Here is a 13,813-nt window from a genome sequence, read left to right on the forward strand (position 1 = left end):
CAGTTGTTCTGTGTGAATACATTCAGTCCAGATACAATACCATGAGACATTTATTATTTAAATTCTATTACTTTCAGTCTCCTATTTAAATGTAGTGGAGTAAAAGTATGTATTTTTTCTTAATAATGTAGTGAAGTCAAAGTAAAAGTTTGAATAAATATAAAAACTCAAGTAAAGCATAAATACTTAAAAACTGTAACAAAGTACTTGTACTTATTTACTTTACACCACGGGGCTGCTGCTCGTTCAGCTCACCTGACCTCCACTTGGTTTTGGACTTAAGCCCCTACACAATGCTTTAATCCAAGTTTCAAATTCTCTTATCAAAGGGTATTAGTTATGAGACGTGGCTGTACTCTGGAGCTAATCAATACTTTATCTTAATACATTTCAAAGTGACGTGACTGAGTGTCATTTGATTTGTAAACACCGGGCAGAGTTTGCAACACAAAGGTGCGCAATGACATTCTTTAGCAAAGGAGCCAGGCTGGCTGAGTCTTTTTGTAGTTAGCCTATATAAACGACAAACAGGCAGTTCAAGAAGGACTGTGATAATCAAAGGTAAATTATTGTTTTTCATTTTCCAAAAATACTTATTAAAAAAAAAACATACAATAAAACAAGTTGTGGATGGCGGTGTGTTTGGGTCGGCTAAGGTCAACTTTCCACTTGTGTACTGATGGCGCAGTTGGCCGCGGCTTCACACCGCCAGGCCAAGTCTGACTCATTGCTGCTCCCACTGCAGCATTCCACCATCTCACTGTCCATTCTGTCAATGAGCATTCCACTTGAAGGTGGAGTCAGCAATTCTGGAGAATGCTGGTTGTCAAAATCACTTTTTGTCAAAATCAGTGAATATCGCTTCCTCATGATCCGCTACCTGTCCGTACTGCGTGTGCACTGGAAACATCTGGTGTTCATACACACCCATGGTTCTGTAAACTGGTATGTAAATAAATGGTTTGTAAACAAAAGGGCACCCTGTAGCCAACATGGTCATTTACAAAGCCTAAATCATTGCGTTTCATTCAGGGGTCATCAAAGGTCACATTCTGGTATTTTTCAGGATCAATATTATTATTTCATGTTGTCATGTCCAAAACATTCTTCATATTTCTCACAATGCCATTGCTGAATCTCCTCTTTTCATCTCTTGCTAAAAAGGCCTGTTGTCCGTGTTGTGTGTGTGTTCAAACCAAACTAAAAACCATCAAGCCAAATAAAAAATCCTCAAACAAAACCGTTCAAACTGCCAGAACTTGAGTTGCGTTCATTTCCCGTCGTAAATTTCGGCTTCGTATTTTTTCCCATTTTCATTTCCGACTTGAACCTTCAGTGGAACAAAGGACAGGTACATCCATAGAGTTACATACTATCCACTGCAAGCCAGGGCCCCACAATGATCATGCTTAGGGGCCCCCAGATATACAGGGCTGGCCCTGATAAGGGGGGACAAATCTTTGATCGCAGTTTTCAGAAAGGAGGTGGAGAAAAAGAGGTGTTTTTCTCATACCTTTTGGAGTCTTTAAACATGTTGGGGACCCATATTAATGGTGAAATAATATGAAGAAGTGCATTGTGCATAATAGGCGACCTTCATGTTATTAGGGGGCCAAGCCCGAGAAGGGCTGGGACCGCGTTTTGCAGAGCAACGCGGTTCCCAAGCCCTGCGGGGCAGGGAACCCTATTGTTTTTGCTGGGATTATTCTTTATTCTTTATTCTTTATTCTTATTCTTCCATGCGTAAAAGTGGTGCTGCAGCCCAAACCGTAAAGGGTTGGGACATGCCACTTGCATGGCTTATCCAGGTCCATGGTACGTACGCAGACAAAAAATTTAGACATCCCGGCCACTAGGTGGCGCTCCAACAGCAGAAAAACACGTTTGGGGCTATAACTTCCACACCGAAAGTCCGACAGTCAAAAACTCTATATCCACAGATGCCCACAAGTCAGCTGCATCTTTTGAGATAGGCCACGCCCATTTGCGTATATATACATTTTTCGCTACATCGCAAAAACTGTGTCAGTCACCAAAACATACTCCTCCTACAGTTTTCGCCCGATTTGGACCAAACCAAAAGCATTATGCTCTACCGACTCCCACGAGCAAAAGTTGGTCAAATAATTCTTCTACGACCATCGGAAGACCAAACGGTAGCGCTTTAAAGATTTGCGAAAATCCCTTGAAAAAAATAAATAAAGGGATTTTCTTGAAACTCAAGGGAGACTACCATGGGGCATACCTGAGTCTATAAAAAAAATATGGCCAAGAAATTCCTATGTATGCCGGACTTATTAAACAAATTATTTTTTCACTTTTACTTCCTGTTTCGAAGTGTTTTGGCGGGAAAATTCAAAAAAGTGTCTTTACAATGGAGAGGTTGACAATTTGATTTTGCTATAACTCCCCAACCGAACATCGCACATTCAAAAACTTGACATCCACTTGTTTGGTACATTGAGCTGCATCTTTCCGTCTAACGTAGTTTTGCGAATGTAATCCATAGGGGGCGCCAAAACCACAAAAATCAAAGAAAACGCGTTTGGGGCTATAACTTCCACACCAAACATCCCACAGTCAAACTCTTTATATCCACAGATGCCCACATGTCAGCTGCATCTTTTGAGATAGGCCACGCCCATTTGCGTAAGGGATTTTTTTTCGCTACATCACAAAAACTGTGTCAGTCACCAAAACACACTCCTTCTACAGTTATTGCCCGATTTGGACGAAACCAAAAGCATTATGCTCTAATGACTCCCACGAGCAAAAGTTGGTCAAATAATTTTTCTACGACCATCGGAAGACCAAACGGTAGCGCTTTAAAGATTCGCCGATTAGCTTCCTTGTAATACCTTGTACGTAAGTGATCATAAATCCAAAACTATACATCGTATCAAGACAATATTTTAAAAATATGGTCGTACTGTCCTAATGAACATCCTCAAAAAAAATTGGAAAATTTCGCCAAAAGGGGGCGCCAAAAACACAAAAAGTATACATCTCCTTATCCACTTGAGCATCTTTCTCTGCAATTTCTTTGCCTTTTGGTCTATAACAACCAAACCGAACATCCCACATTCAAAAACTTTACGTCCCCGGATTCCATGAAGCGAGGGGCCGGCGCCGCGGACGACGACGCCCGATCCCGAGTTGCGCAGGAGGCTTGGCCCCCGTTCACAACTGCTCGCAGTTCTAGTTGATAATAGTTGTTGGGACAGATCAACATGAACCACAAATGTCATGGTATATCATGGATCAATTGCGGGTGTACAAAATGGTGTACTAGTCCCTTGTAAATATTTGGTTTACTGGTGCTGCTAGGAAAAGTCAAGGGATCAGGGGCCTATTTCAGGTAGCTGGTTTTGAGGCAAGCCAGAGTTTGTTCGCTCTGAGTTAGTGGAAACTCTGGGTTTTCCGTTTCAGGTAGCAGGTTCAGCGCGACCGAGAGTCAGTTACTGCGGCAACATACGCCATGGGTCTAACCTGCTGGATAGGTGGTTAGACCTACCCTGAGTTTGTTTTCACTTTACGCTGCAGCTCCGACTGAAGAAAGAGTGTCACTGTCACACGCGTCCCTGTACAGTTTGAAGCAAAATCACTCCATAGAAATCTCCATCGGGATGTTTTTATCATTTCCTGATGATTTTACGTTTGACCGATCATTTATCTGATCAGTAGCCTTGTTCTCAGCCCTCGGTCCGTTCATATAGACGGCCACCTTACACATCGTGACATGCTCTACATTCAGATTAAAAAACCTATTTGTATTGTATGCTTTTTAACGTCTGTGCCACTGAACAGATTTATGTCAGGTGGATTCATGTAACTCTGCGGCTGCACGCGATTGTTACTGTTCACTTGTGCGATCCTAAAGTCACAGACGAGCCTCGTTAAATAGCCTAATATGAATATAAAAATTATATAATAATTTAAACTGTGATCACTTGAGGAAAATGGATCTGGTAATAAATCAATCAGGCTCTTCAATGGAAACTGTCACCTTATGTGTCAGACGTTAATGTCTTTCTCTCCCCATTTAAAAGAAGCGACAGTCTGTTTACTGCACAGTGGGCTATTAGGCTATAGCTTCCCAACATATTATACAGCGAATATAAAACACTGTCAGAAATGCTGTGCCGCGCCAGCTTTATTACTTTACTGCTGATAGGCCTATGCGTAACTTTTTTAAATAGACTATGGTTTCTCATACGGAAGCGAAATGATTGCTCTGTTTTTTTCTGAATTGCCGAGGAGATTAGATCAGAGTTATGTGACAATATCCCCGTTAATTCTTCTCCATAGGCTACCATAAACTCATTCGTTAATATTTCTAACTCCAGTAGGAGTAGCGGAGAAGTGGGAGGATCACGCATTTGTTTCTTCTGTTTCCATGGTGAATCATGTTATCAGCGATCCATTGACGATGGCTTTTATGCACACGCTCCACCCAGAGTGAACACGCTCAGAGTTGATTGACCCAACGCTGATCCACTGTTCTGTAACCGAAAACCCAGAGTTACTCATCAACCCTGCGCTCTGAGTTGACCAACTCAGAGCGCAGGATTAAACTCAGAGTATGTAAAACCAGCTACCTGAAATAGGCCCTTTAAGATTAGAAGGCAATATCCCCCTGGAGAAAATAAATGTATGCACAAAATGGCATGATAATCATATGTGGAGATAAAGACCACGAATGGCATACCTGGAACCACATTACCCGTGGGGTGAAATATTTCAAGTTTTAATCAACTCACACCCGTGGCTACCATGATGCGCAAGTATCAAAACTTGTTTTTTCATCAGTATTTTTACAATATTAAAAAGCTGTCCCTATCCCACGTTTGGTCAACATGGTTTGTGCGTCTTGTTTTCTGTGTCATATTTACCATCTATAGAGAAAAGAAACCACTGGTCCATCAGTTTGTTTTCACTTTAATCTTTATTTGTGCAAAGCATAAATGTACATCTACAGCCAAGGTTGTGTATATGCATCAGCAGTACTCCCAAAATCCTTGTCAATGACAAAGTATATTTCTGACTACATATGCATTCACTTTAGCTGCATAGATTAGGATATCACTGTGAGTCACATGATAGTATAGTTGCGAGTGCCATCACACAGAACACAATGTGTTCATTTGCAAAAAAAATTAAGTGTATTACATTTAACAGGATGTACATTCTCAAGAATGATAAGGTACACTTTTATCATCCTTTATATGTCTGGATAATTCATAGCAAGATCCTTTATATTTTTGTTAGTGAATATTACACACACTAAATTACACTATAAACAGAAGTGAAGTAGTTTTTTTTTTGGTATGCTTTTTTTTTGTTCTCTACTGGGGACGAATGACACATTTATTGAGGACCCATTCAGATCAAAATAAGTGTTATTTTAAACTGAACTGTACATTATTTTGAAAGCAAAGTTACACTTATGGAATGTACGATGGATACAGATGGTGGTGTCCATTTGTTTTTTTCACAACAAATATTTTAAAAAAGATGGTAAAAGCCAACACAGTTGAGATGGAAATAGTATGTACTGAAAGGTCAGGGCAATTCATAGATAAGAAAAATGTCATACAACCAAATGCATACAAATACAGGTTATGTAGAAGAAATAGTCACGTAATGGGGTTGAAAAAAAGGTGCTGAAGTAATAACTATTGCCTCACGAGGGATGTCCCAGTAACTTTTCGTGCAGTATAAACCGCTGCACAGCTGGTGCATCCGTAGTTCGATTGTATCTCAAAATTAATTTAAAACTATACAATAAAAACACATTCCAAAGAAAATAGAACAATGAAATATACAGTAAAACTAAATTCACAGAAATACAGTTCAACAACCCCAATATGTTTAACAATGTAAATACTCAAGTACATATATTGTGTTATGTAGACATTCAAACACCTCTGGATGTATCAGGTGACTGGTGCAGTGATCGAATACATTTCGTTCTCACAAGAAATATGCCTACTGCACACTGCACACTTCCATATTCCTTTCGGTGGCTTCACCTCTGAATCCTAGAGGCTCACAGGTAAACAGAGAATATAACCCCATTTGTAAATTTGCTACGCCTTAAAAAGGAATGAAGCTGAAAATAAATGTCAGCCTTTGTGGTGGTTGCACAGCTTTCATTTGTAGTAGAACGGTCACACAGTGCAATATCCTGTGTGTTGTAGCTGCATTTCCCTACATATTTTTTCACAGCAAATAATAATCCAACATTTTGTGGCAAACAAGGTTCCAACTAAATGTTGTCTAGAAGTATTGTGTAATAGCCTACTTAGTAGAGAAAATATTTCGCTTTGGAAATTACTGTAGTTTAACATAACAGGGGTTCTCCAACCACAGCTTAGCAAACACAACCCAGCATTAGCAGGCCCGCCAAAACGTTGGCTATCTTCACATGTTGTGCATAGGGTTGTACTAAGAAATAATCAGCAATTAGAGTTTGGAGAATAGTTGTTCTTATATAGGAATGTTTTAAACCATGGTCTTACAGTATCTGCTCTACAGTCAACTACAATTGTCCAGTTATCTTACTTTCAATAGTAAACGAGTCCAAGTTAGAAGAGCTTAGCATTAGCCTAATGCCTAATGGCTAACACAGTGCAGTATTTCTCCATTGGTTGGAAGCTGGTCTTTGATGTTGCCAGAGATACAGCTAACGTTACCAGCTCTGTCTGTTCTTCTTTCATTTTGGAAAGTTTATGCGTCAACTCCAACCCCTGCAACATTACCCAGTGGACTGTTATAGTGGCCTCACAGACAATCAGCCTGAAACAATGTTTTCAACAAACAAATGGTGCTTATGTTAGCCAAATTAGCAAGCTAGACATAGTTGATTAAACCTGCTAGCAACAGTTCCACTAGCGTTGTCCAAGTCTGGGTCACTGACAAAAATTTGGAGCCTGCTTTTTGTCCACCACTGTCTGCCATCACGTTATTGTTTCAATGTTATTCTTCAAAAATGACCAAGTTGTTCAGTTGGTAAATGGACCCTGTTTTCAACGCAAACTATATCTGTGAGAATGGAATACTCAACAGGCGTTGAAACAGTAACGGAGGGCTTATAGTGAATGGACAGTTTCAATCTGCTGTTCTTCACCTTACAATTTGAAATGTGAAACAAAGTGTATTCAGAAAGCATTAGGTTTCTCGGGTTGTTAAAATTTCTAATTAGGTCTAATGGGCACAGCCACTGCAGTGGTGAGCTGTCAATGGCACCAATTGGAGTGGAAACCTGCTAATCATGGCCAGAAAAAGCTTTTGCTGGTCAAAATGAGAGAGGTGCCAAACAGCAAAGAAACTGAACTAAAATGCTAATAATAATAATAGATATTAAGGTCTCATTTAAAGGCAAAGTGAAGGCGGCCTTAGCAGCAGATGATGAGAATACTGTAGTTAGTGAGTGTTTGGGGATTTACAATGACATAATAGGGGTGAGGTAGAATTGAGCTGCTCTCTGTATGTTTGGATGAGAGACAGCATGCAGGACGAATTAGTCACAGTATGACTCTGATCATCTCTCATTTCAAACTAATATCCCACTGCATTGGAGAAAGCCTAAAAGCAGAACCTTTGCGATAAGTCTGGCGCACTCAGAGCAAAATAAGCGCTTCACTGTTTCAGTGCTGAATTACGATGGACAATGGCCATAAGTGAAGCCAGTGTGTGCCGATGTATCACATATGATTCAGCTCTCAGTAGCAGAGAATGGTCTTGTTCACAGTAATAGCCACATATAGAGCCGTAGAGTTACTGTCCAGCTAGAACTAATTTAAATAAGTAATCTATGCAAAATTCATCCGTGCACATATGATGTGATGTGACCACATGTTTAGTTATTCTGGGTTATGGCTACGAGGATGAGGCAAACTGGCAGCAGGCACTTGTGCCAAAAAAACAATGACGGTACCAATGAAATCCATGTCCACAATAAGAAACTGTGTGTACTGACGTGATAGTAAAAACTCAAACATGCTCGGTTAGTGTCTGCAACAGAGAGCTTAGCAACCATTTTACCAGACCAAAGCATGGCTGGAATGTCTTTGTTGGTTAAATCAGACAGTTTAGCCAATGTTAACAACCAATGTGTAAACTACAGAGACGTGGATCTAGCTGGTCACAGCGTTCTATTATAATAACACCATAAAACCCCGCAAAATGGCTGCAGGCAAAACATTATTTTTTAAACTGTTGAGCAGATTCACAGCTGGTCAGAAGAACTGCATCATTAGTTGAGAAGCCACAAAGAATCAGACCAAATTCTAATGGAAATACCTGATTTGGAATATTTTTTTGTTGGAGCTTCACCAGCCGCCCAGGACACGGACTTCAACTAATCACATACTTGAAAATACAACAAAATGTGTATTTGCCTAGAGATAAGGTCAAATGCAACAAAACAAATCTAAAATCAAACAGCAAGTGCGTAATATCCAACATGTAGACATCAATCTGACCTGTTAATCAAGTCATGATTCCACCAAGCCAATATAAAGTCCACCCATTGGTAACAGATAGGACAAAGATACTGGCGCATAGAGATCTATATATAATATACATAGTTAGCAAACTGGCTGCTTTCACAAAGCAGGAATCGGCCAAGTCGAAGTTCACATTTTGGTTCTTTCCAACAGAGCCTTTTCCATAAGGGAATGATCGATACATAAACATTGATGCAATGTTACATTACATTTCCAGTCAAGAAACCGAAATCCACCTCTGTCTCCTGCTCAGACCCTAACCAGCAAGTTAGTGAATAGCAGTTCCCAACCAGTGATGAAGGTTAGTAAAAGCCAAAGTTTTTCTTCTTTCTTTTTTTTTGGCTGTCAGGGAGTTTTGCAGTTTAAACAATGAGCTGCAATGCATTGTGTACGTAAGCTCCTAGGCCACGAGATCAAGTTTTGGTTTTGGTAAACACAACACTGACAACAGCCACCAGCAAAATCCTCTACAAGGCAGGGAGTATGCATAAAGCGTGGATGCTGGAGTGTCTGTCAGCCTTGTCTGTCCATCCGCCTGCCTGCCTGCCATTTGGCTAAATGCGCTTCAATCCATCCAATCGTCTCTCGCTCCATTAGACGGCCCAGATCTTCTTCTGCTGGAAGTAGGCATCAAATCTGGCCTGGGCGTACTCCTAAAACACAGTTAAGTTAACATTAATAAACAGATAGGCACAATTCTGTTAAATGTTCACTTATTATTTACAGCTTCTCCCACTACCACTTTTTTATTTTTATTTCGTTTATGGAATCGGACATTTCAAAGTAAAAGCCTAGCAGAAAAGCGAGGGGCTATGCCCTTTGAGTCAGTGAAGGACTTTAAATGTAGATGTTTCAACATCTGTGCAGGAATTGTTGAGTTAAATTGATAAAAGACAGAAGTATTATATATGTGTAAATGTTGTCTTTTTCGAGTAATTGCTGTACTGCAGTTAGGCGACGTAACCTGGTGCACAGAAATTGTATGAGAATGGTGTAGCTAAGTGAAATGAGAAACTAGTACCTGTGTTTCTCTGCCATATCCTGTCAGATTGACACGACCTGAAACTGCTCTATCCTGTTCTTAACACAGTCAATATTGACACTGCCATCAGCACCTGGGACAAAACTGCTTATGACCAGCTGTTTTGTAACAAAGTTTATTTTTCTCATTCAAATATAGAGGCCATTCAAATAAAAAAGTATAACAATCAAAGAAGTAACAATGATTTGACTCACCATGTATCCAAACTTGATGGTGGAGAGCCGGGCCTGGATGATGGACCACATGCCCCAAAAGAAGTGGGATGCGAGGGCGAACCTGCATTTGAAAAAAAATAAAAAAACACAAGGTCAGTTTTTTGCTGTGTACTTTTCCCCCCTTTTCTATTGTATTGTCCAGTGACTGTGTCATGTCATGTCAGATTACACCGTACCCTAACGTCTGAGCTCACCTGTTGACCTCCACGTAGAGCCCCTCTTTCACTTTCATTTGGTCCTCTTCGCTCAGGTTGTCAAAGCCTTGGTCTGACTCACGCAGGTAGCTTTCAATAAAGTGGAGCTGTACAGAGAGAAACACCATGAAGTTCACAAGTCAGAAATCGACCAGTAAAAAAAAAATTAAATTAATTTGTTAGTGTGTTAATATATCAAATGTGATACACACCTGCTGCGCCTTAGTAGGGTAGGCCTGAGCATTGACTTTGAAGAAAGGAAACTCGTCACAGTTGTAGTCGTACATCCATTCACAGAAGTGGTTTCCAATATCGAATCCCCTGAAAGGTAAACAGATGCAGACACACAGAGGTGATGAGTCTTTATTAGTAAAAATACTTTGTTGTTTGACATCTGGAGGTGTTTAGTGGACTTTATTGCACTGGATGTGTCTTGAGATTAAAATTGTATGTGTGTTTTTGTGATGGACCATGTAGATTTTAAAGGGATGTGTCTAAATTCCATGTGTTAAAAGTTAGTTCTTTAGATAGATAAGAATAGTTGTTTGTCTGTGGCTTTCACGCCTGGTTAGTTATGACCTTCTCTTTGAAATCCTGAATTGTGTCCACCTGTCTTGTCCGGTTTTGTTTGTTGAGGAGAACATGAGATCCTGTTAGGGAGGTTTATTACTATATAAACAAAGCCTGACTGCACTGAAGCTTGTGTTTTATAGGTTAAAAGGTACAGTAAATAAACACCTAGGTGAACCTAGATCATTCTTCTCCACACAATGTGTAGGAAATAACTGCTGCATGTTGATGGACAACAATATATAAAACAAAATATGACCAACAGATTCATTGCTTATAAAATTACAACTTGCAACCCTGTATTGTAATAATCCCAAAAAATAAAAAAATAAAAAAGTAATGGCTGAAGAAAAGTAAACCGATGGCCAAGGTGTTGGTGTGTGAGCAGCAAGGGCAGGAACAGCAGTTTACCACACATGGAAATGGCTAGTAAGAAAACTAGGAGGCTACAGTCAAATATTAGCTCTGTGTGGTTGTTCTAAGACATAATGATGGATTAAGCTAATTGCTATCGACAGCATAACTAAAAAAAATGTGCTGTGTCTGTCAAAGCTGAGTGCCATGTGTCACAGCTCTTAAGGTAGGCCAATTCCCAAACCCAAAGCGGACATTTTTATTTATCACTAATTTGTCAAACTAGGAATGATGCCAAAATGTAAACGAACATAGGTCGAAAGCCCACACAGCAAATCTAATTTAATCCATGGCAACATAACTCTTCCTATTTGCATCCCAAAAGCAGTAGTGAAATATATCCATCCAGTGGGAGAGATGACAAATAAGGAGCTGTCCCTCATAAAAGCCTGTTTTTCCCCAAAAAAACACCCAGAAATAATTTGAGTATAGAAGGCAACTAAATCTGTGATTTAGAGCAGAACAAGTGGAGCGCAGCACCATGCGCAGCCCCTCCCTCCACTAGCTCTTGCATGCTGATTCCCACACACTGTTATCAGGAGGAGGGATGTGTCTCCAATACCAAACCATTCCACTGCTCCGGGGGAGTCTATAAACTGGACTCATCACCACCACATCTGGCAAATTGCAGTAAAAAAAACCTTGCACATGCTGTGGCTTTAACACGTGCTGGTGTGTGTGTGTGTGTGTGTGTGTGTGTGTGTGTGTGTGTGTGTGGCCTTCCTTTACATACGACAAACGACGAGTTTGCTCACGTGCTTGGCATGTGTGTGCGGTGGTGGGTCATTTGTGTGCACAGAGGATCACGTGTTTGCTGAGTAACATATGAGGAGACTTAAAGGGGCCACGCAGAAGGGAGCTACAGGAGGGGGGGGGGGGCTGGGAGTGTTTCCATTGTGTGTGTGGGGTAGAGAACCAAGGAGAGTCTGTTCTACACGGTTTTCCCATAAATGCACCACTGAGAAATTCACAATGCACCACAAGCACAGATGCATTCGAAACCACTCAAAGACTCTGCTGTGAGATGCACAGTACAATCCTTCTATTCTATTCCCATCCTATTCTAGTCTACTACTCCCACTCCTTTGTGAACGACTGTAGTGGAAATCCACTGCGCCATTGACAGATCTGGGATCAGGTCTTTCCATTGCTTTCCATCCTAATGGGCCTGCCAACAGTCTGGTTACATCACAAACTGCAGTGAATCTATCAACAGAGGGGAGGGGGCTGTGAAGGATGACTTGCCACTAGGAATGGAGCACACAGATGCAAGGCAGGGCTCCAATCTTGTACGCCCTTGTTTCCCCTATGATTTTTCGCTTTCTATCGGGGTCATTCTGGGCTACTGTATCTGTTGTATCTCTTTCACATTCCGGCTAACTGTCAACCTCCCTCCCCATCCCCCCCCCCCCCCCCCCCCTCCCCCCCCGCCAACCTCTTTCGATCGCAGATCCAAGGTCAGATGGGAGGGAGAGAGGACTGGCAAGAGCATGAGGAACTGTGACGCAGCAGTTAAAGCAGAGAGAGAGAGAGAGTTATCAGCCCACAGTCTGTCTGGAGAGAGCATATGAATCGGACGCTAGGCTACTAAGTGGAACGTATTTGGTTGAAGCCGTCACACTCACTCATAATGTGTGGAACCCTAAAGTGTCCAATATTAAATACAAAAATAAGTTGTTATGAATTGTATTTACAGGAATAAACTGTGTAAAAATATTTAAAAAAATATCTGTTTGTAGAGATTCCGTGTTGAAATTTGAACACTCTACGTAACGGAACGGTACGATCAGCCTTAAAAGAACAATTCAGCTTCAGTCAAAAATGTCTCCTTGATGTTCCTCAAAGTTAAGTCTTAATCTTCTATATGTACATATCCCAATAAAGGAACAAAACTTACAATGTGTTAATAGGTATCTCAATATTCTGTGCCCATGTGTTCCTTTGGAAAACAGACATCTTTTAAAATAGCCTATCAAATTTAAATATTTTTAAATTTCCAGTAACTTAGAAAAGGAAAAAAAACAGGAAGACACATTAGTTACTGTAATTTCCCTTTATTACAGTCACTATGGTGTCTTTCTTCACGGTAATAGAGGAACATGTGTGTGTCACTGAACATATATCAGGCTTTGGGATAGACATACAGTGAACCTACTCAATCAACTGAAATCTGTGTTCCAGTAACTACTACTTAACTTACCTGTAATTGTAGCTGCTGTACTCAAAGTCAATGAGCATGAGCTTCTGTTTGTCTGAGCCCTGGCGGCCGTTCAGCAGGAGGACGTTACCTGAAAGCAACACGTGCAAACGTTACTTTATGTGGAAGAAGAGACAAGACTGTACATTCAGGCCACTGGCGTCTATATTGTTTTACCTTCTTGACAATCGTTATGGCAGAACACTACAGGAGAGTGGGTGGACTCCAGCAGGGACCTAAACATACAAAATAAAAAGTCAGAAAAAAACTGTTCATGGTTCAAAATAAACTGTGTGCATCTTCATATACTGACCAAAATGTTCCCATTATTTAGAGCCACAAAAAAAATGTTCTGGATATTATTCAGGAGGTTTTACTTGTAACACATTGTCTTAAAACCGTTGGGGCAGACATTCTTTTTTTTTTAAAGGTTCAAAGGTTTGCGACGCAGAGAGCAGTTGGAAGAAACAAGTGGCTTGATCCATTGACCTGCCACTCAAACCTCCACTAAGAACAAGTGCAGACAATCTGCTGGTCAAAATGTTTTGGATTTCAGATTGTGGTCTGATCCATTTTACTGAACAAAAACAAACTTTGGAAAAAATATTTCATTGTCTTTTTTTTTTCAACTGACTTGCTGTAGTTTACCTCTACATGTTCAAATTATGAGC

General features: G+C 40.5%; 1 protein-coding gene across 1 annotated transcript in view; it reads right to left on the reverse strand.

Annotated features, from left to right (window-relative positions):
• Nucleotides 1–4,953: 4,953 nt before the first annotated feature.
• chka (choline kinase alpha) overlaps nt 4,954–13,813 on the reverse strand; it is a 27,703-nt gene continuing 18,843 nt past the window's right edge. Inside the window, exons 7-12 of the mRNA XM_080028057.1 lie at nt 13,320–13,378; nt 13,146–13,233; nt 10,174–10,282; nt 9,962–10,068; nt 9,747–9,828; nt 4,954–9,163 (exon numbers count right to left, since the gene is read on the reverse strand). Coding sequence (XP_079884183.1) covers nt 9,104–9,163; nt 9,747–9,828; nt 9,962–10,068; nt 10,174–10,282; nt 13,146–13,233; nt 13,320–13,378 — 505 coding nt within the window. The 3' untranslated portion in view covers nt 4,954–9,103. The remainder of the gene's footprint in view (nt 9,164–9,746; nt 9,829–9,961; nt 10,069–10,173; nt 10,283–13,145; nt 13,234–13,319; nt 13,379–13,813) is intronic.

This window comes from Ammodytes marinus, assembly GCF_949987685.1.
Source record: "Ammodytes marinus genome assembly, chromosome: 5".
NCBI classification, from domain to species: domain Eukaryota; kingdom Metazoa; phylum Chordata; class Actinopteri; order Uranoscopiformes; family Ammodytidae; genus Ammodytes; species Ammodytes marinus.